This window comes from Lonchura striata, chromosome 1 (genome assembly GCF_050655825.1).
Source record: "Lonchura striata isolate lonStrDom1 chromosome 1, ASM5065582v1, whole genome shotgun sequence".
Classification (NCBI taxonomy): Eukaryota; Metazoa; Chordata; class Aves; order Passeriformes; family Estrildidae; genus Lonchura; species Lonchura striata.
Genome location: NC_140703.1, coordinates 93,427,668 through 93,452,780, shown reverse-complemented (window position 1 = coordinate 93,452,780; position 25,113 = coordinate 93,427,668). Strand labels below are relative to the sequence as shown.

Sequence of the window (25,113 nt, the reverse complement as noted above, 5' to 3'; positions counted from 1 at the left end):
TGCCTCTGAATCAATTGGACTCTCCACGAGGCCAGTTGAGGGATCTCAGAACCTGAGCTGTGATGGGAGTGAATGAGTGTACACTTCTCACTTCTTCCAGGCACAATAATACAATTTCCTTCTGTGCCTATAGAGAGCAAGGAAAAGCTCTTCTTTGCTCTTGATGATCCTGCTCAGCGTGGGATTTCCAGGTCAGAGGTTCTCTGCAACCTCCCTTGTGTTCCCAGGAGAAGCCATTTACCCTTCTCATGACTCAGTCCAGAGTTATTAGCAGTATTTTATCTTCTGCTGGTACTGCCCCTAACAGAGCTTTTTAAGTTTTTGTATCCGTGTGGAGTGTTCATGTAGCAAAAGAGAAGCAGAAGAAGGAAGGAAAACTACAGGTCCAAACCTCACACCAAGGAAGACAGGTGTAATTCTTCTCTTTACAAGTGAGAAAGTGAAGCTTGCTTGCTCTCACATGCTCTTCTGTTTCCCTTGTATTCTCTGTACTTCTGACTTCAGTCAGGCATCCTTGCTGTAAGGTTTTTATTTTTTAAAATTATAATTACATAATTACAGATGGTGGGGGATTTCTTTGTCAGAGGAGTTCCTGGAGTTAATAGCCTCTATTTGATAAGTCTGAAAGTTGCTGAAGAGAGACTACTAAAGATACACTTTTTTGTAATAATAGAAATCCTGTTTTTTCAGCAACTGTTTTTAAGGAATCCTATGCCAAAATATGTATGTTCATTCATCAAGTGTGCCATTTGATCTAACTTCCCCAAATCAGTTTCATTTTTGCTCTTTCTCTGAACGTACTGGTGGTTATTACTCACTTGTAAAAGCTCTACATGTAGCTGAGCTTTCACTGATCCTTGTGTTGTGAATAACATTGTAATATGGAGAAACTGGAGTCCCTCCTGCAGTGGAGTGATAAACACTGTGCAGCTGGTGCATATGTTAATACTAATGTTAAAATATTATTGTCTCTTTCTGCATTCATTCCATATTGTCATAAATATGGCACAACACTTTTCAAAATGTTCCAGTTCTGTTGAGTAGCATATAAGCACAGAAGTCTGATTTTTTTTTTTGCTTCAAGTCAAAGTCTTCATATTAGTTTCATACATTAAAGAACATAGATCAGTTCTGCTATAAACTTCCTCTATGTTTATAAGCAAGTCACTTGAGTTAGACAAGGCATACTCTCAATTCACTTCTTAGTATTTCAGATAATTACCGATTTCCTATTTTTTATACCCATTTTTATACCAGTTTTTATACCCAGTAATTTTCTGTACCAATTCTCTATATAGATAAACAAATCATGTTTAAAAAAGGTAATATTTTTATAAATAAAATTAGCTTTAAAGAAACTGTGAAACTTTTGATCAGACCTTTTCCAGTTTTTCTATTGAAGAGGGCTACCTATATATATAGAATATATGTGATATTTATGTCATTTTAGTAACATAATACTTTATAAGGTGGTGTTATATGTAAAGTGTTATGTTCAGTACCTCAAAGGAGAAGGTACAAAAAAGCTGGAGAGGGACTTTTTACAAGGGTGTTAAGTGAAAGGACGAGGGAGAAGGGCTTGAAGCTTAATAGAGGGTTGGTTTAGATTTCCCTTGAGGATGGTGAGGCACTGGAACAGGTGATCCAGAGAAGTTGTAGATGCTGCATCTCTGGAATTGTTCAAGGTTGGTTTGGATGGGGCTTGGAGCAACCTGGTCAAGTGGCAGGTGTCCCTGCCCATGGCAGGGTGGTTAGGACTAGGTACTTGAGAAGATCTTGAATGTCCTTTTCCACCCAAACCATCCTATGGTATGCACATGTGCCTGCAATCTAGTTTGCAGCTTTAAGAATGCATTGTTTCTTGGTAATTGATATAAAAATGCATTCATTAAAAATACTGACGTAACCAGGGACAGAAATGAATGCAAAATCAGCTTTTTTCTATACTACTCTGATTTTCTTGTCCTTGGGATGGATTTTGTTTTGTGGAAAGGATGAGACTCACTGTAGGAAGATGTGTATGAAGGAGGGCTAAACCAATATAGTAGCTGTTTTTATTGTAGTAGTTCTAAATATTTACAAGAAACAGTCAAAAAGCTTGAGTGAAAAGAGTGAAGTTAGGGTGTGTTAGAAGAGAGGTGGTGACTATTTAAAACAAATAATTTGTAAGAAACTGAGGTGTTGACAAAACTCAGTACAAAGTGTTTTTTCTTACAGCTTCAGCTTTTGATGTAGAGTGATTACTTAAGAAACTTGTTTTACTTAAGAAAATACCTACCTCTTAGGGTGGAAAGAGAAGCTTGAAATATGAGCCAAAATTCTGGCATGTGGATACCAAATGAAAAGGTCAAAATTCAGTGTCAAGAACACTATATTTTACATTTTAGAATTTGTGTGACTGGCTTTGGAGGTGTTGTAGCTGAAAGCAAGATGGTATCAGTAAAGAGCAAGAGGGAGCCAGGGGCATGGGCGGGAATACTGTGGACTTGCTCATGAGTGCAGAAATACACCAGCACTGCAGGTGCTACTGCATGATGCTGTTGAGGCAGGACAGGAGCAAAAAGACTCTGACTCCAAAGGCTGTGAGAGTAAAACTCCGATTTTATTCAAAAATGCATCTCTCTTTATACAGAGCTTCGTGCAGACCAACTCCATTGGTCCTGAAGTGAAAACAACCACACCATTGGTGCAGAGTGCTTGACGCACAGTGATAGAACTTAACTATAAACAATGTGAAGACGAGAGATAAAAGATTATTTATGTTCTTCTCCAACTCTTTCCCAGGCTTCTGCCTGGTTAGAAACTCTCCGTTTCTCTCTTTGACTGAATCTTAGACCCATAACTGCAATTATAAATGGGAAGAAAATCTACTTGAGTGATGCTGTTTTGAGGCCAAGTTTATCTTACAGACTTTTGCACAGTGTTTCAGATGCATCTGTTGGGTCTATGTGTTGTTCTTTTGGCTGGATGCATAATTACTACTACTTTGTGTCTGATGTGTTACCTCCCATATGCAAAAAGCACCCTCGTGCTCTGGCCTCTAGGTCTTTTGTGGCATTTGGAAAAGATGAATTAATTAATCTCCAACTTGAAAGCTTATCTAAATAGTGTGTAACTGGATAAACTTATATCCTTCAAGTGAATTATAGCGAAAAAAAAAGGTTGTTAAATATATGTAAGCTACTTTTCAAGAGTTTACAAAGAGTATGACTAGAAATTATCTGAAGAAGAGAGATGATAGTACTAACTCTCAGCACAGTAATTCAGTGAATTTAATATGGTCAATTTTAATGACTTTCCTTTAAAAATTTTTGTTCTACTCCTGTCTAACCAGGGTAGAGAAACTGCCTTGAATGCAGCATCATGAGATAAATCTTGTTCTGAGTGGCAGCCCCTTGGTTGCTTCTCTGAGGAGTGATTATGTTGATTAAACATTACTTGCCCATTTGTAGATACTGCTCTGAGCTACTGATGGCTTGGGTAGGGGAAGGTCTGTCTAGACATCTTAGTGTTCTTTCTTGCCTAAACTGCAAAAATCATTACTTCTCTCTTAAAGATGAATAGGCAGTATAAAGACATACTTAATATGCTTGAAATGAAGAGTTGTAAAGTGCTAAAAATTAGTCAGATTGAAAATAAAGTTTTAAGGAGTAGTCTGTATTAAATAAACATCCATTTAATGAAGCACTTTTCAACCATAAAAGTGATTTGTTCCCATGTTATTCACTTTTTATTCACCTAAGAGAGTTGCTGATCAAAGGTAGAGCTGTGGTAGACCACAGCTTGGCAGGGAAAGGAGTGAACTAAGGCTGGAATATGAGGAGGATTGGATACTAAGGGTAAAGGTGAGCAGCCTTTTTGTGGATTGTTGTTTTTATTGATTTATTTGATTCCTCAATCAGATATTTTAGGTATCTAGTCCAACAATAAAATGCTCTTACCAGGCATTTAGTCAAAGAACCCTCTAGGAGATTTAAAGTAGAAGTTATTACATAAGAGATTACATGTTTATTTAATGTATGGTGATCTGGGGGGCTTGTGTAAATCATTGAACCTTTAATGGTCAGCCCTTTACCATGGAAAAAATAGTATTTCTATCAAAAGAGCTAAAAAGAAAAATGGAAACAAATGTTTTTCACTTTCCTTTCCCAGCAGGCAGAGAGTCTTAAAAAATAAATGGATAAAATTAGAAAATAAAGATAACTTACCTGATAATGATGAAAATATGCAATTATTGTAATTGAATAGAATCCGTATGGTTGTCTATCATAATAGCAGTTTTGAATGATCAGCATTGTTGTACAAGGAAAAATAACCAAGTGTAAGTCATTCTCTTTGAAAATTCCACGTAGCTGGATAATGAGTAGCATTCCTGTCTGATGAAAAGTGTTCTGATTGCAAGACTCAAACACTTGATTTTCTAGCTGTTGCATGTCTGCCTGCCTGAGTTTTGGCTTTCTCACAGATGATTTAATACTGAACTAGCTATTATGCAGGATTAAGTGGTAGCTTGGGGCATATTGAGGATAGGTATTGATTTTTGGCACATGACAGAAGAAGAACATTTCGTACCTACACATGTTCAGGCTTTAACACCCAGGAAGTACAATGATTGCTCTATGTAACAGGGTTTCATACACATTTAAAGCATAGTTCTCATGGATACTTTTTGTCTCCAGATGTAATAGGAGTGCTTTCCTTCTGGAGCTCTGTCTTTGCCTTCAGGGCCAAATTCAGAAGATGTCTAGCTCTTGGAATAATTTGGTTATCAGCATGTATAAGTGCAATCTGCCAAGAGGAGACAAGGCACATTTGTAACAGAGCAAATAAATTTGGATAAGCTTCTTTCCCCATCTTGTTAGAAATGAAGGTTTTATTGGACTTGTCATTTTATTATGTGTCAAGGGATAATTTGGATAATAAGATGATACAGTGTTAGTTTTCTCAAGTTATTTTTCAAACTTTTTTACACAATTTTAGCTGACATTTTTTTACATGTGTTCCAATAAGCAATCCTGGCAAAGTTTTGCTGGAGCTATGGAGTGAGCTGTGTAAAAAGAGTGCAGGGCAGGGGATGGGGATTAGATGATGTTAAGGTCCTTTATCACTTTTACATGACTTTTTAAATTTGAAGTTTTTACATTTTCTATTTGCAGCTTTATGTACAGTTTCTTATGTCATTTTACAATACTTACGGTAATTTGTAAGATCAGTGCAGAAATATGCAGTCACTTACTCTTACTCACCACTGTAGTTTATCTTGAGGAATATTTTTGTGTCCCTGCCAAGGAACAAAAGAGCTGACAGCATTTATTTGGTTGTCTTGCTATTACTGTGTAGTTAACTCTGCCTGCCACCTATCTCGAGTTATGAACACAACATAAAAGTGAATTAAAAGTGCTCTTTGAAATTACTAAGGTGCTTTTAAAATCCATTAACAGCTTTAAATAAACCATTCCATAACTAACGAACTCTGGATGCTAACTCTGGACAAGCATTGGTACTAGATAAAAATTATTACAGTCTCTAGTACAAAGATTATTGCAGTTCAGGAAAACAATACTATTCTAAGAATACATGGTTGTCAATTAAGATTCAAATTCAGTAAGTTACTAAACTAAGTAACAAAAACACTGCTACTTCTTGTTTAGTTTAATCTTGAAATATGAATTATAAAATTGAATGTGAATAGTATTTTCTTCATAAACGCTCATAATCTGTGCATTTGTTTTCAGTACACGTTTTGGAACTTTATACCAAAAAATTTGTTTGAGCAATTCAGAAGAATAGCTAACTTCTATTTTCTCATCATTTTCCTTGTTCAGGTAAGCTATCCCCATTTCCCAGATAGTTCTGTGCTCTTTCTGAAATAGGGAGAAGTTGAAAAAGGTTTTAAAATTACCTGATTTTGATGACCATGGAGGTAAATGGTTGTGCCTAGAAACCTTTTTTACACTGATGATGTGATAAAAGAGGTTTTATTTAATTTCCAGGTTGTCAGTGTGAATTTAATGTGAAGAGAATTTGACAGCTGCACTAGTTGCACATCAAAACCTATGTCTTGAAAAAATTTTAAAGAATGTCTGTAATTTTTATTTTGTAATAAACATCCAGATCAGTAAAACTGTTACTATAAATTGTGTTGATGACAAAGTTTTCTTTGTTTTGCAAAAATTTGATATTTTATAACAATATAACGTCTCGATCACAGTTGTCCAACTATACTGTGATCAAAGCCTATGAGAACTGAAATAATAGGTACTGATATGATGCTTGCTTAGTGAGATACACAAATACTTGTTTTTGAAATGAGTTCCACAAATACCTAGTGTGCTGCTTTATAGGTGTCTTAGTTCTGAACCTGTCACAGTCACTTATTGTGTTAAATAATACAAATTTTACTAAGTGAAAAGCTGCATTACTTTGCAGACCAGATTCTGTAGAAGAAAAGCAATGCAGATTCCCAGCACAACTTAGATTTTGTCATTTGCACTCCCTCCGTGAATTCTGCCTCTTTGTTTATATTTGCAGAAGCCCCACTTCAATAATTCGGAATTTACTCTTTGTGTGCAAAAGAACAGCTCTATTTTATAACATGTAAAGCCAGTGCCATGCTAATTTCTAGTGGTGCTCCATAATTTTGCTTCTGAAGCTGCAGCTTTCCAGTCTAATACTGCCTTGAAGTCTTGCACGCAAATATTTTTACAAGGCATTAACATCTGATATTAATGTGATCTAACTACAATATTTTATCTTCTTATAGAATCCAGTTTTCAAATTTTTATCAGTATAGTACACATTCTTAAAGTTGTATTGAAATACTGTTTTTTTCAATTAAAATTCTTTGATGTCCTGTAACACATTCATGAAATTGCTTGAAAGATCTTACTTGAAAGATTGACTGCTTACATTCACAAAAATATAACCAGAAAATACTCATTCTTTTTGTTGCAGTTAATTATTGATACACCTACTAGTCCAGTTACAAGTGGACTTCCACTTCTGTTTGTTATTACTGTCACAGCTATCAAACAGGTGAGTAATGTAATGAGCAGAAGTAAAACTAAAGAGAGAGTTGGGTCAGTTTGGGTTTGCTGTCCAAGCAATGCCCCCTCCCGGCCTCTTACCCACCACAGCCTGCTGGTCTGCTGTGGGAGAAGGTTGAAGAGAAAGCCTTGATGCTGACACTCTTCAGTAGTAGCCAAAACACTGGGGTGTAACCAAGACTGGTTTAGCCCCAAGTACAAAGCATAGCGGCACGGGACTGTTCTGAAGAAAGTTAACTCCACCCCAGATGGACACAGAACAGATTTGGTTGTCCCTTAACAGATACCTTTCTACCTTCACAGTCTTTATGCTAAATGCAGACTCCATGAGTCTTCAAAGAAGCTATGGAGAGTTGCATTTCTCTTTCTTTACAATTATGAATAGTGGTAACTGTTCATAATTGAGTATATTCTATGCTTAAATTCAGCACTTCTTGGCGAGCAAAAATTGTGATACATGCAAGAGCTAGTATTTTAGTGTGGCTTTCCCACTCTTAAGATCTTAAATGTTACACTTAGCAGTCCTACTGTTAATAGTGACCTACCAAAGCTGGAGTTTATATGTCTGGTACTACAGTTCTGTGTAATTCCTTGATTTTTCTTCCCAACAACTTGCGTACATTTTGGGACCTTCTTGAGGAGCTGTACCAACCCCTGCAATTATATTACACTAAAGTTATAAAGTCTCTGTGAGTTCCCAGATTATTTTTGAGAGCATCCATGGTAGTGATGCTTTTGTTCCGCATTGAATTTTCAAATGCACTCAAGAGAGTTAGATCTAAAAATGCTTCCGACTACAAATCCATATTTTCCTTCTCTTAACCACTGATTGCTTTGTCAGTCCCAAACTTCGTCTTATGGCTGGGCCTTTTCAAAAGAAAGTTGTAGATTGCCTATCCTTTAGTTTGTCTACTTGTATAAACCACAAATTCCATAGGGTAATTGAGCACTAACAATAGGGTACTCTGCAAAGTTTACTGAAACAAAATTCTTCACAATATTCTTCTATATTGTATATAGAGTTAAAAGATTTGGCTTAATTGTATGACAGTCATCAAATATGGCAACATTTTGTCATGTCATATCTGCCATCTTACAGGATAAAGTCCCATTCTTCCAAAATATATTGCCTACACTACCACTTTCTTGACAACTGCTTTTATAAGTACTGTGCACTTACTCGAGTCAATAGAGCATGAACAAGAGATGATCACTTAAATACCAGAAGCTGTTTTGCACTTTTGAAGCCCTTATTTATCCAAATAAGGGTTTTTTTGACTAATTGTAATAATGAATGCTCTTTTTCATAGATATACAGTACAACTCTAGTGCTAACATGGATCACATTTTCACTTGTTCTAGTGAGAATATTTTTCCCTTACAATGATCCAAGGATAATTCTTAAAATTCTTCTTACAAGCTAGAGATATTCTGTGTCTTTGTAACCAAACGTGCACCATTGCATTTCACTCTTTTCTAGGGCTATGAAGATTGGCTGCGACATAAAGCCGACAATGCAATAAATCAATGCCCTGTTCATTTCATTCAGCATGGTAAACTGGTTAGAAAGCAAAGCCGAAAATTAAGAGTAAGTAACTATGACTTAACAGATTTTGAGAGTCAGACTTTACTTCACCCTTCTTGTACACTTCACATTTGCTATTTCAAGAAGTTATACAGAAATGTAGTAGGATGATATAGCATTTATTGCATTTAATGATTAGATCTACTGTATACTAATTTTTCATTTTATGTCTCTGAATAAAATACTTCTATAAAATTAAACTCCTAATGAGTTATACTGTCTAATGAGATTAGATAAATCTCATTTATTAACATCATTCTAAAATTTTATTTTTAGATGTTACAACTGCTGTTTTTTATCAGGCTGTTTTGCTTAACTGGAATTAACTAACTCCTTCTGTAAATGTTAATTTCATTTTCTGTTTTTAACTTGGAATTTTTGTCATGACTTATCTTTTCTCTATTTTCTGTCCACTATGATTATCACAGAATCATAGGATGCTTTGGGCTGGTAGGGACCTTAAAGATCACCTGCCATAGGCAGGGACACCTTGCACTAGACCAGGTTGTTCAGGGCCTTATTTAACCAGGCCTTGAATGCTCTCTGGGAAGGGGTATAATTACTATTATGCACATTAATAATTTACTTAAGCCAGATTGTGACAGTCAGTGCTATGTATAGAGACACATGCATACATAAAGACAAAATACATTCTAAATATTTTCTCAAAACCCATCAAATCACAATAGCTTCATCAACCTTGTGGGTGCTGCTACATTCCCTTTTTGGTGTATTTTCAGAAAATTATTTTTTCTTGCTTTTGTTTTTTTTTGTTTTTGTTTTTTTTGTGAGCAGATTAACTTCTTAACATTATTTTCTTTAGAACTCAGAAAATTTGATAGATATTTGTTTGGATTTTTTTTAGTTTCAGTATATTTGTTTGGATGTCTTTTTCTGCTCTGCTGTTTTTGGGCATAAGTATATGAACAGTGTTCACAGCCTTTCTGCTGTGACCTTCCATTTGCATGAGATAGCTTCTGCCTAGGGCTTCCTGGTAATAAAAAAAATTAGGACATCACATGCTTGAGAATGCCAGGTGTATTAACTAACCAGTTAAATATTCCAAAGAAAAATATTCAAGTACCATGTAACTGGATTTTGAATTTTATTGGTTAATCTGTCCCTCCTATTTTCTTAATTTCTCCCCTGTTTATTGTATTTCAGAAGGTCTATAGAAGGGGTATCTGTGTGTATTTATAAATGGGTGAAATTCTCAGATCTATTATATGAGAAAACAGACTAGGTTTTAAAAAGTAGACCCCTCTGCACCTAAAGCTTGAGAACGCTTTATTAAACAAGGAAAAAAATAATTGCTAAAAAATGGAGTTCTTTTTCACACAATCAGAGAATGGTGGAGGTTGGCACTGACAGTGGTGTTACTTTATTTTACTGGAGGATTTCTGCTCCAGCCCCCAGCTTCAGCAGGGCCACCAAGAGCTGTTTGCTCAGGACCCTGTCTAGACATGTTTCAAGTCTCTCCAAGGATGGGGACTCCACTGCCTTCCTTGGGCAGCTTTCCCAGTGCTCAGTCAGCAGCGCGATGAAAATGAGCTGGAGCCTCCCACATTTCAAGGTTGTGCCTACTGCCTCAGGTCCTGTCACTTTCCAGCAGAAAGAACTTGTCTCTGTCCCCTTTGCATCCTTAGCTGACATAGTGGCAAATACTGGAACAGCTTTTAAATTGTATTAAGATGCTATGTACTAGTACTTTGGTTTGGATTGAGGAAAATGAGAATTTCATACCTGATTGTTGCAGATATGCTTAGAGTTTGTGTTCTCCTGTGCCATGTGTACAATCTGCACTTTTTCATTGCTACTGGTTAAGAAAAAAAAGCCTTTTTCATATCTACAATTAAATAAATCTCTTTTTAAATAATTACTCTAAAATTTTATTTTTAGATGTTACTATTGCGATTTTTATCAGGCTGTTTTGCCTAACTGCAATTAAATGACTCCTGCGAACTGCTAAAGATAGTGGAATTTATCTTTATAAGGCTATCACAAGCAATGATTAAGCTGAGTCCTATTATAAGAAATTATGACATAAAAGTACATTGAACAGGTATTGACCTACATGAAAAATTGCAAAAAATATGTATTTTCGATGAGATTTTTATTAAAACCCTAATACTCATAGAACATGGAGTATGTCTTTGCCACTTGTTAAATCTTCAAAAATGTAGGAAACCTAATTTTTCTTGAATATTTTGAATTTGTAATTGGTTGGCTGTTCTGTAGCAACATTCTAACATGCTGGAAAATATCATCTGTGTTTCCATGAATAAAAATTATTTTACTCACCTTGAAACATGGATAAAAATAGGATGGACTTCTAGTCAAAAATTCTGCTAATAATGTATCCTGTTTTCATCAGCAGATTAAATTGTTGGCTTTTTCAGCTGTGTCTAAGGGCAGCTCATATCTCCTGGTGTTTTTGAAACAGTTTTGTTCTATTTAGTTTTAAAACAAGTAAAATATTTTCCATCTCTCAAATAATGTTGGAAAACTTAATAAGACAGTACCTGTAGGGTGGTTGTCCTGAGGGGAAAGCCAGAAGCAGTTGATCTCGTTCATTCCACAAAGTATAATTCAGTTTTCCAGAGATATCTCCATAGTTTCTTACTCTTGTGATAAAATCCTAGTGTAAATAAAAATTACTGAATTTTCAAAATAGTTGTATTAATAAATCTGAAATTCTGGCTGCTACATATGTGCATTTTATTTTCCTGTGTTTTTTTCTTAGGTTGGAGATATTGTAATGGTAAAAGAAGATGAAAAATTCCCATGTGATTTAATATTCCTATCAAGTAGTAGAGGAGATGGAACATGTTTTGTTACAACAACTAGTTTGGATGGTGAATCCAGTCACAAAGTAATTAAATGTTCTACATTTTTATTCTAAGGCAAAGTTTGCTTTTAATTTTATATGCAGATCGCAATATGATTTCATGCCTGTATGTGTAACCAAGTATACTAATTTGTGTGATTCATATTTCACCATCTGACTTAATTTCTCTAAAAGCAATATTATTTTATGAGAAGTTTTAAGACATTTATTTATGATTTTGTTTGTGTCCACTATAGGCATGCAGATTACATTGGTAATACACAAATGTTTTGTATGTATATGGTTTCATGGTGACCTGATTTATGAGTACAATGCAAGGTACTTCCACATAAGTGTAGAATCATTTAAAAAAATGGTTGAAAAGGACAATGTAAGAAGATGCCCAAATAGGAGCATTTATAGATGCTTCTTAGTTAAATTATGAGCTCTTACATAAAAGTTAGTAAATTTCATGCTGAACTGCATTGTATGTACAGCTTAATGTCTTGTGTATCTGTTATTTATTTTATTTACATGTTTTTATTGATTTCAGACTTACTATGCTGTTCAAGACACAAAGGCATTTCACAATGAGCAGGAAATCGATGCACTACATGCTACCATTGAATGTGAACAACCTCAGCCTGACCTTTATAAGTAAGACAATAATTCTTACCTGTTTCATTTAAGGTACCTGAGCAATAAATAAAAAAAAAATCATAATGAAAGGATACTGGCTGCATCTTTCTGGTTAGAGTGAGCCCCAGAGTGAGCTTGAAGTCAGGTAGGTCTTCCATCCATACTCCTTTAGTGCAGGTAGCTCCCCAGGTGTGCTCTGGGGTAGTGATTTCCAAAGGGAGATGATACAAAGCAGTCCACTGAGGAACATGGTGAAAATTTTAAAACTTAATTTTCTTTTTTTTTTTTTAATACAAAAGTAAGAAAGAAGTTAAGATCTACTAATACCTAGTATACTTCTTGATATTGGCACCCATACCCTCTCTGTATGTCACATACAATTTGTGAGGTTCTCCAGAGGAAGAGTGTGTTCTACATTATGGAGAAATTGCCTGTGGCACTCAGTCCTTTGCTTTCAGCATATTGCAAAGTATTGTCATTTATGTGTATCCAGTTAAATGGATTTACAAATTATATTATCTAGTTTTAAGTAAAATAACACTCACACAATGCTGAAGTGGCTTAAAAAGACTCTTGCAAAGATATTGCAAATTGAAGATAATCGTAACATTCTAGCACAAATGAACAGTAAGTAAATGGCAAGCACTTCTAGTCCTGGTAAAGGACTTCATCAGTCACATTACAAAGTAAAACCACTGTCTATCTGATCAGATCTGACAGGATGTCAGCCAGAAAAAAATTCAATTTTGTCAAGACTATTTGAAATACAGATTTTCGTCTGCTGTTGTTAACTGCGAGCCTCATATCATAGGCTTTGAAATACCAGCTAATGGCAGCATGAAGTCACCATGATTAGGAAAACACTTTAATGCAGAACATGAAGAAAAATGTTTACAATTGTATAAAGTCATACAATACTCAGTATTTTACAAAAGAGCTGTACATAATTCCACTAAACCTAATGAGAAATGCTGAGAAGCCCCTTTTGAGGATTCTTTCTTAATAGTAATATAAGAAGTCCTATACCATTAAGAGAACACTTGTTTTTTCTGCCACACTAAAAAAAAAAAGCTGAAATAATACACTGAAAACAATATGATGTTAAGCTAAAATGCACTCTTTTGAGAGCAAATACTGTTGGAAGATGCAGAAGAAACATTGCTTGTTTCTGAGGTGTGAAGGCATCTCTTTTCTGTGATCTTGGTGATTAAGAAGCTGGTTAGAAATCTGCTTGAGAACAGGTTCTTTAGAGTATCAAGTCCATCACTTGCTTGATCCTTCTTTTAAATACTTGTGAATATTTAAAATATTCTCTAAGTGAATGACTGCAGGTTGAAACTCATGCTATTATAGATGGTGAAATTCTTTGGGACAGCTCTTGAGACAATGAAAATGTTTATTGGTAGTCAGCTTGTATCTCTGCTGATTCTTACTTAAAACTTTACTTTTCAACAAAATCTTTTTTTCTAAAGGCACAAGGTTATTTTGAATCATGATGCATCATAACCAACTGTACATTCTTGTCTTCAGATGTGGCCCTACCATGTTGTATGTTCTCTAAGCAGACAGGTTACCACTCCTATGAGCCTCAGAGGTTCCATTTTGGGGTAACAGGCCCACCAGCTCCCCAGTTTCCTCTGAGAACCCTAATGTCCAGCTTAATCCCCCTTGCATTAAATTGTCCACTTGGACTGTTGTATTGCAAATACAGTGTACTGAGTCTGGCTGGAATGAAGTCAGTTCTCTTCATAGCAGCCAGTGTAGTGTTGTTGCTCTGAGACTAAAACAGCATTAATTACACACCATGGTTTTAGCTATTGTTGCCAAATGTTGACAGTGTCAAACTTTTTGTTCCTCATTTTGCCCCTCCAGCAAATGCGCTGGGGATTGGCAAGAGGCTTGGGATGGACACAGCAAGGATGGCTGACCTCTGTTGACCAGAGGGTCTGTGCCATATAGTGTCATGCTCAGCAATAGAACCAGGGGCAGGGGCAGTCTTACAAAGCAGCTGTTGCTTGGAGACTGGCTGGACATTGGCAGGCTCATGGGAGGTGGGGAGTGATTGCCGTTGTGTCACTTGTTTTTTTCCCTTCACTTACTAAACTGTCAAGATCTTGCTTTTGCTCTTCTAGTTCTCTTCCCTGTCCTGCTGGGGAGGGAAGGAGCCAGGGGCTGATGGCTTAGCTGCTATCCAGGGTCAAGCCACCATATACAGATAAAATGTACTGACAGATACTAAGAGGAAGAATTACTTACTGGCTCTCTGCTTTGGTTTGCTTTGGTTTTAATTTAGCTGTAGGCTTTAGATGTTGTAAAAGATAGTAATTGCACTGACTTACCTCAGGTAGTTTAGGGAATAAGACTTTTTATTTCTTGTTCATGGGTTTACTTAGAAGATTTATCCCTAATTTTTACACTTCTTTATTTGCAAAATTTTTGTCAAGTTACCATTCTGTGTATTTTTGTATTTACATGTTTTAAGTGTATATCTATATGTATCTCTTATGTTCTTTTTCATGTTCTGGATAATTGGAGCCTGATCAGTATGTATCTCTGTGATACATACTTTCCAGAAAATATTTCTTAAATAATCTATTAGCAGTATTGTTAAACTACTTGTATATTTCCCTTTCAGATTTGTTGGTCGAATAAATGTTTACCATGATAGGAATGAGCCTATTGCAAGGTGGGGAAATCCAGAGTTTCTACACATTTAAATATTTCACAGTTCAATAAGTATTAATAATGAGAATTACCTTTAGGTTTGCCAACATTGTGCTGCTATGTTTTAATGATAAAATACTTTTCTCTTAGAAAATTCCAGACTGCTATTTCATAAATAATTGATATTTCATCTTACTCATATTTCTCTGTAGTGTTTTAATGTCTTTATTCAACTTTATTCAAAATTTTATCTGCAATGTATTTAGTTTGTAAATGATATTGCTAGGATTTTGACAGCACTTGTACAATACTGCCCCATTAGTTGGAGATCTTGGTAGTGCACTAAACAATATAAACAGTATCACTTGTGTATTTCATTTTTCTTAAATTTTGAAGGGTTTGAAAATGTCAGATAATTTTTTAAATAAATTTTCAAAGTATGTTTTGTATTTCTGTGTAAAATGTCCATAGTGCTGTGTGTTCAAGGAAGGCAACATCAAATTTGCTGTACCTGATTTTGTTCCGATTCTTGCCACAAAGAGGCAAAGCAATAGGAGGAAAAAGCTGCTTGCTGAGGGGATATCCGAGGTCCCAGCACGTGGGGAGTTAGGCAGGGCAGTGCTGGCTAAGTGCCTTCCTGACCTCAGTGTGTCTGTAGATACATTATTTTCTGTCACCATCTGCTATGAAAACTGTCGATTGATTTGGGTCATTTGTGTAACACTGTTCCACTAGTCTTGAAAGTAGTTTTGAGTTTTACATCAGAATTGTGGCCCTGTTTATTTGGAGTTTCTTGATTTTTTTGGTTTTTTTTTTTTTTTTTGTTTGGTTTTGTTTTTTTTTTTTTGGAGTTTCATACCACAAGTGCACTTGGAATAACATTGGAAAACTCTGAATGTACCTCTTGATTTGATTTTTAATTGCTGTATGGATAGAATCTGACAATTCTGCATGTGGTCTCTGTAAAGTAGTCCTTGGCTTTGAACTTATATGATGATTAGTGTACATTTCATGTTCCTAAATATTATTTAAACTTCATTGAGGTCCTTACATTAATTCCTGTACCCTTCAATAAATTATTTTACCTATATTTATTAGCATTTAAAAAATGTTTACAGCACGTATCAAGAATATCTTGTATGCCATTCAAAATAAAATGGAGGAGTATATTGTCCTTAAGAAGTTCTATTGTACAGGACACTATAGTTTATATAAGCCTAAAAAATAACAGAATTAATATTTCTAAAAATAAGTACTGTGCAAATAGGATGTTGAGTCTTTATTTGGGTACCTACATATGTGGGGTTTAGGTGCATTGGTTTAAGACTTGAATTGTGAGATTGTGAGCTTAATTTTAGGCATCTGTTTATCTATTTTTAATTTTCACTTTAAAATTTTAAATATGCCTTGTAATTTGTTAAAATAAAAGCATTTTAGTAAAACTAATTTCCTGTTTTATGTGACTTCCACTAAGGTCTGATGGTTTCCTCTAAATGTTTAAATTTTGTAATACTTACCTTTTGCAGGCCGTTAGGATCTGAAAATCTGCTTCTTAGAGGAGCCACTTTAAAGAACACAGAAAAAATCTTTGGTAAATATTTCTATTGACTATTTTAATGGAACCTGAAATAATAAGCAAGCATCAAACAAGGTTACAAGCTCACAGTTACTACTGGGCTTATGATTTCTACTAAGTCACTTGTTTTACAACTTTTTAATGATGTTTAAAATTGTTACATAGAAACACTTTAGCAATTGGAAACTGTGACTGGAATGGAATGTAAATGCTGCTTAAAATTTCAAAGTACCAAGATAATAAAGCCATTTCTAATTTTGGGTTGTCATCCAAACCTGTGGTTTCTTTCTTCAGACTAAAGAATTAAAGAAATGACAGAATATAATAATCTAATGAATTGTGCTCTTTTAAAGTTAACTGCACTGTGCAACCTTTAGTAAAACAAGTTGTCTAATTTCAGGTGTTGCTATCTACACTGGCATGGAAACTAAGATGGCATTAAATTACCAGTCAAAATCACAGAAGCGATCTGCTGTAGAGAAGTAAAATTTATAATACTTATTTTGGGGTTTGAAAGCTCAGATTTAAATGGTGCAAATCAGGTGGTTTTTTTTTGTCTCTGAAAGTGGATGTTTCATTGATTTAAATGAAAGAAAATAGGTACAGGGACTTAAAATTTGCTTATTTTAAAATAATATTTTACTTATAATGCAAGTCATATAACACCATATAAGTGAGGTTCTTAATACCAAAGTATTCCTGTTAGATGTTCAAAAAATAAAGCCATTTTGATTTTATGCTTAGCTCTTTAATATATGGTGTTTTGTTGTTCCGTAAGACTTTTCTTTCACTGTTTAGAGTACATTTATTGACAGTTTTCCAAGGCTGTGTTTTTTATTATCCTCGACTTCAATGCTTTTAATTGCAATTAAGTTTTGAATTCAGTAAAAATAACTTCTCTAATGCACTTCACTTTGGATCAGCTGCTTGTAACAGTGCTTGTCTGTGGCACGTTTTCCATGGTTTAGCTAAAATTAACAAGTTCCATACAGATACATATGATGGGAAAGTGTGACAATGCTATCCTTACTATTCTCTATCCCTACTCTGCTATCTGAAATCATCAGCTCTGAGTTGGGTGTCCAGCCTTGTGAAAAACAAGATGTCATGGTCTGAGGCAAGAGGCACTGACCAGCTGACAGCCTTTCTCTTACACAGTGACTGAGCAATGATGATGTGTCCCTTTCTATTGTTATTGGTGTATAACCCATGGCTTTTCGTTCATGCTCATCATTAATGAAAATAGAATCTTAAATGCAAAGTGTTCTTGCTCTTTTTTTAGATCTGCCTAGAGTTAAAACATAAAAGCGACGTAGCAAAATGTTTGGTTTTGCTTTTTTCTTTCTATGAAAGTACTTCTGTGAGTGAACTTACAATGATTCAGCAAAGTGGCATGAAAAGGTCTGCAGATTAAAGCCCCGTTATTCTGTTACGATTCTATCTGTACTGTTGTTTTCACTAATATATTATTTTTGGTTATTTGTCACACACATTTTGGAAACAACTATAAAAACAGAAAAATAGAAATTAAAAAAAGGAAATAATGTCCGTAATTTTTTTTCCTAATTGGAAAAGCACTTTGGAAGAGTTATTTAACATCTTAGCACTCGTAGCAAGTACCAGACTGATGTATAACACTGAGTATAACATTTTCTAATAAACTCTGTAGTTTATATGCTAATGGAATTCTTTTTTTGCCCTTTTTTTTTTTTTTTTTAGATCAATGAATGTATTTCTTGTTGTATACCTCTGTATTCTCGTCAGTAAAGCACTAATAAATACTGTTCTGAAGTATGCCTGGCAGAGTGAACCATTTCGTGATGAGCCATGGTACAATCAGAAAACAGAGCCTGAAAAGAAAAGAAATTTGGTATGGAAATAAATTATAATACCAAGAAAGTTTCCCTAAACCCTTAATCTGTAGAGATTCTGCTGAAAAGTGTATACAGCCTGCTTACGTACCAGTCGTGTTTTTTTGCTGACAGTGGTGATAGTGTATTTGTAGAAAGCTTGTATGTTACATTTTTGCCTTTTAAGTTGTACGTGTGAATTTAACTGATGAGAAAATGTCTGGTTTAATATAAAAAGCTTCATGAAAGTGTTGTGGAGCTGCCTATTATTTATATAAATTGCTAAAGAATTGACCTCTTGCTGAGAAATACAAGGGCTGGAAGGAATCCCACAGCTATTGGCAGTCCTGTAAGAGACATCTTCAAAATAATCTGCTGTGGGAATCTCCATAAACATGTCCCTCAAAGCTTAGCTTCATATTTCTCTGTTATGAGCACTCAAGGCATCAGAGAGCATCAGTCACCAATGCCAGATGTTCTTACAGGAACACGGACATTGTCCTGAATGGATACCCAGAGGATCCAAAGCAGTGAGCTGAGCCCTCCCCTACAGAAAGCACAACATTTATTTCACTAAATCCTCCTAGTCAGACTAGGGGAAAATTTGCTTCCTTACCCTAAATGCATGAGGAGCACATGCTAGGCAGGCATTCTAGGATTCTCATTACCACCAGTAGCACTGTCTCAACCTCCTCAGTGGGTTGACTGTAGCTCCACCTAGTCTCCACCACTGAAAAATTGAGCCAGGTTATGTGCACATATTCTGCTTATGCTGAGAGAGGGAAAGGAAACCCTTTATTTATTTATGAAATGCTGCCTGAAAGTTACGTAATTTGATAATCCTTAAAAGAGTTGCTGTGGAACAATTTTTAGTAATTTTTGAGTGTACATGTTAATGTTTTCCTTGTTCCCCAAAAAGTCTTCACCATGCTCATTAGTTGCTCTAGAACTTTACAACAATGCTATGTAACAGTATTCTACACCTGTATAACTTTAAAGAAAAATGCAAATTTCAAAGGAAAAGCTCTATTTCATGCTATTTGTGATGTTATAAATCATGAAGGTTTATATCCTCTGCTGAGCTATGAAAGGTGTTGCTTACTGTTCAAAAGTTATTTGACAAAAACCAACTTATAAATACTTGTAGTGATCATGCACTCTTTAATGGTACATGAAAAATTAATATTTCCATCTTGTTTCTTTGTCAGTTTCTTCAAGCTTTTACAGACTTCCTTGCATTCATGGTTCTTTTCAACTACATTATTCCTGTATCCATGTATGTCACTGTGGAAATGCAGAAATTTCTTGGTTCTTATTTCATTGCATGGGATGAGGAAATGTTTGATGAGGGTACTGGTGAAGGACCACTGGTGAACACTTCTGATCTCAATGAGGAGTTGGGACAGGTAAATTTCATTGAATTATACTTTTTTTCCAACTGTTTCTACTGTAAGTTTTTATTTTTAAATTGTTACTTCAAGGTTTTTTAGTTTTGTTTTATTTTGGAGATTTTTGCAGCTACATGTGCATTTTCTTTAGTGCTAATTAATTTTAAAAATAAAATGAGATACTTTTATTTTCAGAATCAAAAATTCTGATTTCATACCCAGTCAGTGAAATTCAATTAGTACTACTGTAGTATTAAGGGATAAACGCTTCCTCTCTATTGATTATAGAGGGAAATATATAAACATCTAGCTTCCTTAGATTAAAATTTAGATGCAAAAAAACCCAAACCCTTCTTGTTAGTCTCCAGACACAAGTTTCATCCATTAAAATGATCAGTTGTCATCTGTTCTGTGTTAGGAAAATTATCGCCTTGAGACAGGTACAGATAAATTTTGTTTGAGAAAATACTTAAGATCTCAGTTAAAATGTTTTCGTAGGTTTTTCAAATAAATATGATGCTGTATTTCTCTCTTTTTTTAGTCAGACTTGGAATAAATGTTTTAAGGATTCATATCTATTTGGATTAAGGGTGGTACCAGGTAGTTCATTATTATGGCAAAGAATTGACATTGTCTCCAAGAATTACAGTGAATTACAGCCTGGGTGAGCAGACAGTGAGGTAGATTGAACAGGGGGTGAACAGCTGGGCTCAGAGGGTGGTGGTCAGCAGTGCACACTGGGGGTCAGTACCGCCTCCCATCCTGATCAGGAATGATTTGGATGGCTGGGGGCCATCCAGCTGGAAAACCTACGAGTCCTGATGGAAATCAAGTTCAACATGAGGCAGCTGTGTGTCCTTATGGCAAAGAGGACCAGGGGTATCTTGGGCTGCTTTAGGCAAAGTGTTGCCAAGAGGTCAGGGGAGGTGATCCTAGCCCTCTCCAGGCCTCACCTGGAGTGCTGTGTCCAGCTCTGGGCTCCCCAGTACTGCCACATGGGCATACTGGAGGGAGCCCAGTGAATGGGTGCAAAGACAGCTTAGGGATATGGCTCATGCAGAGACAGGTAGAGGCAGCTGGGCCTGTCCTGCCTGGAGGAAAGAAGGTTCAGAGAAGATCTTACCAATGTATACAAATATTGAACAGGAGAGTACTAAGAGGATAGAGCCAAGATTTTCTCAGTGGTGACCAGAGACAGTGGACGCAACCTGAAACTGGAGGGTCTGTCTGAACATGAGGAAACACTGTGACAAAGCAACACACTGAATGACTTGATTGATAGCATTTTGTAAATTTTATGATGAAACCGAATGTAGGGGTTGAGATGAAAAGAATCTTGGAAAGTTTATTGCAGATAAAAAGCCACGGGAAAATTTGGCATTTGCCTTTTCAGATTAGTGCAGATGATAAAAGTCAGTCTCAGTGGAAAGTGTGCATAATTAATGATGTTTTTGAAGACTGAGCAAAAATATATTTGGTTTTTGTTTTGCACAGTGTACTACAAAAATGGCAAAGTTTGATAAACAATCTGATGGAGTCTAAATAATAGCTTTATTTTCAGTGTTTACTTCCTTAAGTTACTTCATTTTCTTAGTTTATCAAATATGATATGCAGTATGTATACAATACCTATATCCAGGATCCAAAATTGAGCCAATCTAGTTCTTCTAGTTGATAGTTCAGATTTTGGTTTTAGTTTTAATGTTGTTAGACTTAAGCACTGGGGCTCATTGTAAAAGATAAAGTTAATGAAAAGTTCAATATTGAGACAAAATGAGTGTTTCCAGGGCAATTATGGTGCCCAGGCGTATAACTGTATGTGTCCACAATCCTGATTTAAACTAAGGTTATTGTAGTGGGGAATTCTGATACTACCCTAAAGACTGTTCTGATAGTAACTGATCCACATCCAAGCATGTGCATTAAATAATAATCTCTTGGAAATGAAATTTGTATGCATTTTGTTTCTATAAATACCTGTCTTGCAGCAAGAAAGACATTAAGAACTTAGAGAAGAGTGGAAGTAGGTTAAACACATCATTTACATGCATTATGAGGCTAAAGATCACATTATTTGATACTCTTGTAGGATAAAATCTTTCTATGAAGATAACTGCCAAAAGAAAGTGTTGTCATCCTTTTCTGAAAGAGCATCAGGATTTTCAAAGGAAGGTGTAGCCCACTAATAAACTGAGTTTTGTTCAGAGATGTTGGAAAATCTCTTTTCACATTCCTGCTGTTTTTATTTTGTGCTCATTTGCAGATTGAGTATGTCTTCACAGATAAAACAGGAACATTAACTGAGAATAATATGGAATTTGTAGAATGTTGCATTGAAGGGCATGTTTATATACCACATGTTATCTGCAATGGACAAATCCTCCACGATTGTACAGGCATTGATATGATTGATTCATCTCCAGGAGGTAGTGGAAAGGTATGCTAACTCTTTCTGTGTTCTTGGTTTTTTACAGTGAAATGTGAAAATTGAGCTGTACTGATGAAGGGAATATTTGAAATTCAACATTATTGAATTTTACTAAATAAAGTAGATAACTGCATAGACATTTTCATTTCCTAGTTAAGAGTGAGATTTAAAGGCTTAATGGGTAGTTTCTCATTTTAATGCAGTTGCAAAGCTGAGTTGAACACTAAATATAGAAGTTTCTCTGGTTAATAGCTATATAGAGAGATAACTGGTTTCCATTTACCTTTAGCTACACCAGAGAAAGCAAGACAAGAAAATCCTCAAAGGGGAAAATAGGGCCTAGTGCTATCACTTATTTAGTCATCACTGAGTGAAAATGTGGCCAGAGAATGGTTTATGATCAAATTAAATTACCTTAAAATGTGACTTAATTTAGCCACATCTGAAGTGTGCTACCTACAGCATGTATGTATGGTGGATATTTGAAAGTTGAAAATTAGTTGAAAGTTTGGGAGTCTTCCCATGCCAACAGGTGAACAGAGTGTATATGGGCAGGATAATCACAGCCAAAGTACAATGTATTTTTTATTACATCATTATAGTATCATATTCACACTCACCTCACGGTGACAAAATGAGGTCTCTTAAAATATGTTGGTGTAATTCAGCAGCCTTATGTCTCTCACCCGTGGCCCTCAAAATGTGGTCCTGCAGTATGCCGAGTTTTTATCTTGGAATCACAATGGCGTAGACAGTTTGTATGTAACAGCACAGAAGAATAGGTTTCAGGCACAAAGATAAAGATATAACACAGAGAGGTATCCATGAAATAGAAATCTCTTTCTGGTGCCAGGAGCTGTCATTACCATACCATCTGAAATTTTATAGGAAGTGGTTGGCTGGAGCTGCCAAAGTATGTACCCTTCAGTAATTTATTTAGTTCCGAGGGGTGTTCAAGCTGCTCAAGAGATTGAAATCTGTAAGCCCTGCTAAGACCTGTGTTCCAGGTACTACATCCTTCTGTCTGAACTCAGGACTTCTAAATGATATCTGAGCTAGTATTTAATGAATGCAAATTGTTAAAGTTTAAGCAAAAGTAAAGAAAAAACACCTTGAGCTGCATCTAGGCATCCATAGAAGATGGGCTGGGGTTTTTTTGCATCATTAGCTTGACTGAGAATGCAATCCTAAGGGTACAAACAGCTGTGACACAATTGTGTGGTTACTACAGGGAAAGACCTGGCTCCCCCTCAAGGAGCCTGCATTTGTCTGATTAATAATCAGCAGTAATCAGTGATATTGATCACCTCCCAGAAGAAGAGTTTTCAAGTGATAGCATGTAATGACAACCATTCCTTTTATTTTTCAGGAGAGAGAGGAACTGTTTTTCCGAGCTATTTGTCTTTGCCACACTGTTCAGGTAAAGGATGATGATAGCGTAGATGGTTTGAAGAAAAACCAGGTACCAAGAAGACCTTGTATATATATATCATCATCACCTGATGAAGTTGCTTTAGTCGAAGGAATACAGAGGTATGTGTGTACTTAGGTATTATATTTTTCTAAACTACAGATATAATCACTAAAACTCAAATTTGTTTTCAGAACAAAAATTGTTATAGCAAACAGCAAGTAGTCTACAGCTGATCGCTTTATTAACATGAATTCATCAATATTCATAGCCTAAAATCAACTAAAAACAGTTTGAGATTTTGGTGTTCATTTGTTGTGGGCTCAGTCTTAAATCCTTATGACAGTGCTTAGACTGGATGATTATATATTTGTTGCATTCATTCTCTTATTCTGTGTTTCATTTTACAGACTTGGTTACACCTATTTAAGGCTGAAAGACAATTATATGGAGATCTTAAATCGGGAAAATAACATAGAAAAGTGAGTGGTTAAAATATAGCAAAATAGACTGAGTTTTTGTTCATGTGCTTAATAAACCATTGTTTCCCTACAGATGAATTTTTAAGTCAGGAAAGCTAGGAACCTTGTGTTTTAGTAAGAAATAAAGAAAATATAGTAACTTTAATTACTTTCACTTTTTTTCACATTATATGCAGTATAAAATACTGATATGACAATGAAGGTGTGGTGTGGGATTTATGACCTAATCTAATAGCTCCTGATGGTTTTATATATTCTTAATAGAAATTGCTGTGTACCCAATTTGCTGTTCACAGATAATCCATGGAATTTAGAGGAGGGTAATATCTGTAGAATAAATTTGGTCAATAATATGAGTCAAAATTTCAGTAATACTGAAATAGTACACTGTTCTGGGGTATGTACATACCCTTGAAAATTTACCTTACATTTCTCTATGTATCTGCTGTTAAAGTCTGTGGTATAACCATATCTTCCTGCTTGGGTTCTCTGCTAACTGTATAGGGACTCTTAGACACAAATATAGGAACCCTGGTGTTACTTTACCCCCTTTAGGATAATATGGAGACTTTTTAGGCTCATCTCATAAGAACTGGAGTCAGTATTGTTTGGTGACTCAGAAGAAATCACTGTAATCACTGAGAATTTTCTCCCAAATGCGTCACAGTTTGTAGACATGGGCCTGATGCAGCTTTGCACAGTTCTGACATCTAGGGTGTTAAAAGGACTTAGGACTGAAGGATCTAATTAAACAAGCAGATTTGGACGGAGACAAATCCTGAAAAAGTTGGGATTAATGATTTGGATAGCTTACATTTGCACTGGAAAAGAGAGGCTCTCTTAAATTAATGGAAATAGATAAGAGAGTAAATGATAGAAGTATACAAACTGATGAAACCAAAACTGCAACAAGAGCTTGTGCTCATTTTTCCTCTTAAAAAGGAAAGGAACATGTGATAAAATCAAATAATAGAAATAATAGCAAGTGTAAAACCAGTATAAAGAAATATTTTTCCTTTTATTTGAATAAAGCATCTATCAACATTTGAGCAAGACTATGGAATTAGATCATCACTTTTGGTAGATTAGGAATGATAAAAACTAGAAAAATATAGAATAACGACGAGTATAAGCATGCTTTTCAAGTTCTAAGGCTATGTCTAAGTATTATACATAGAAAATTTATAATCAGTACAGTGCTCTCCTGCAAGGTTTCT

The 25,113-nt window shown here is 35.4% G+C and overlaps 1 protein-coding gene across 8 annotated transcripts in view; it reads left to right on the top strand.

The window, feature by feature from the left end:
- The window catches only part of ATP11A (ATPase phospholipid transporting 11A), a 122,829-nt gene that overhangs the window by 68,229 nt on the left and 29,487 nt on the right, over positions 1-25,113 (top strand). For all 8 annotated transcript variants that reach the window (XR_014949768.1, XM_085558745.1, XM_085558719.1 and 5 more), the window contains 13 exons: positions 5,736-5,825; positions 6,955-7,035; positions 8,527-8,634; positions 11,375-11,503; positions 12,012-12,115; positions 14,733-14,783; positions 16,288-16,352; positions 16,738-16,819; positions 18,057-18,207; positions 19,396-19,593; positions 21,839-22,012; positions 23,373-23,536; positions 23,825-23,896. Coding sequence is in view for 7 of the 8 variants with exons in the window: in XM_085558719.1 (XP_085414845.1) it covers positions 5,736-5,825; positions 6,955-7,035; positions 8,527-8,634; positions 11,375-11,503; positions 12,012-12,115; positions 14,733-14,783; positions 16,288-16,352; positions 16,738-16,819; positions 18,057-18,207; positions 19,396-19,593; positions 21,839-22,012; positions 23,373-23,536; positions 23,825-23,896 (1,469 nt within the window). In the remaining variant the exon portion in view is untranslated. The remainder of the gene's footprint in view (positions 1-5,735; positions 5,826-6,954; positions 7,036-8,526; positions 8,635-11,374; positions 11,504-12,011; positions 12,116-14,732; positions 14,784-16,287; positions 16,353-16,737; positions 16,820-18,056; positions 18,208-19,395; positions 19,594-21,838; positions 22,013-23,372; positions 23,537-23,824; positions 23,897-25,113) is intronic.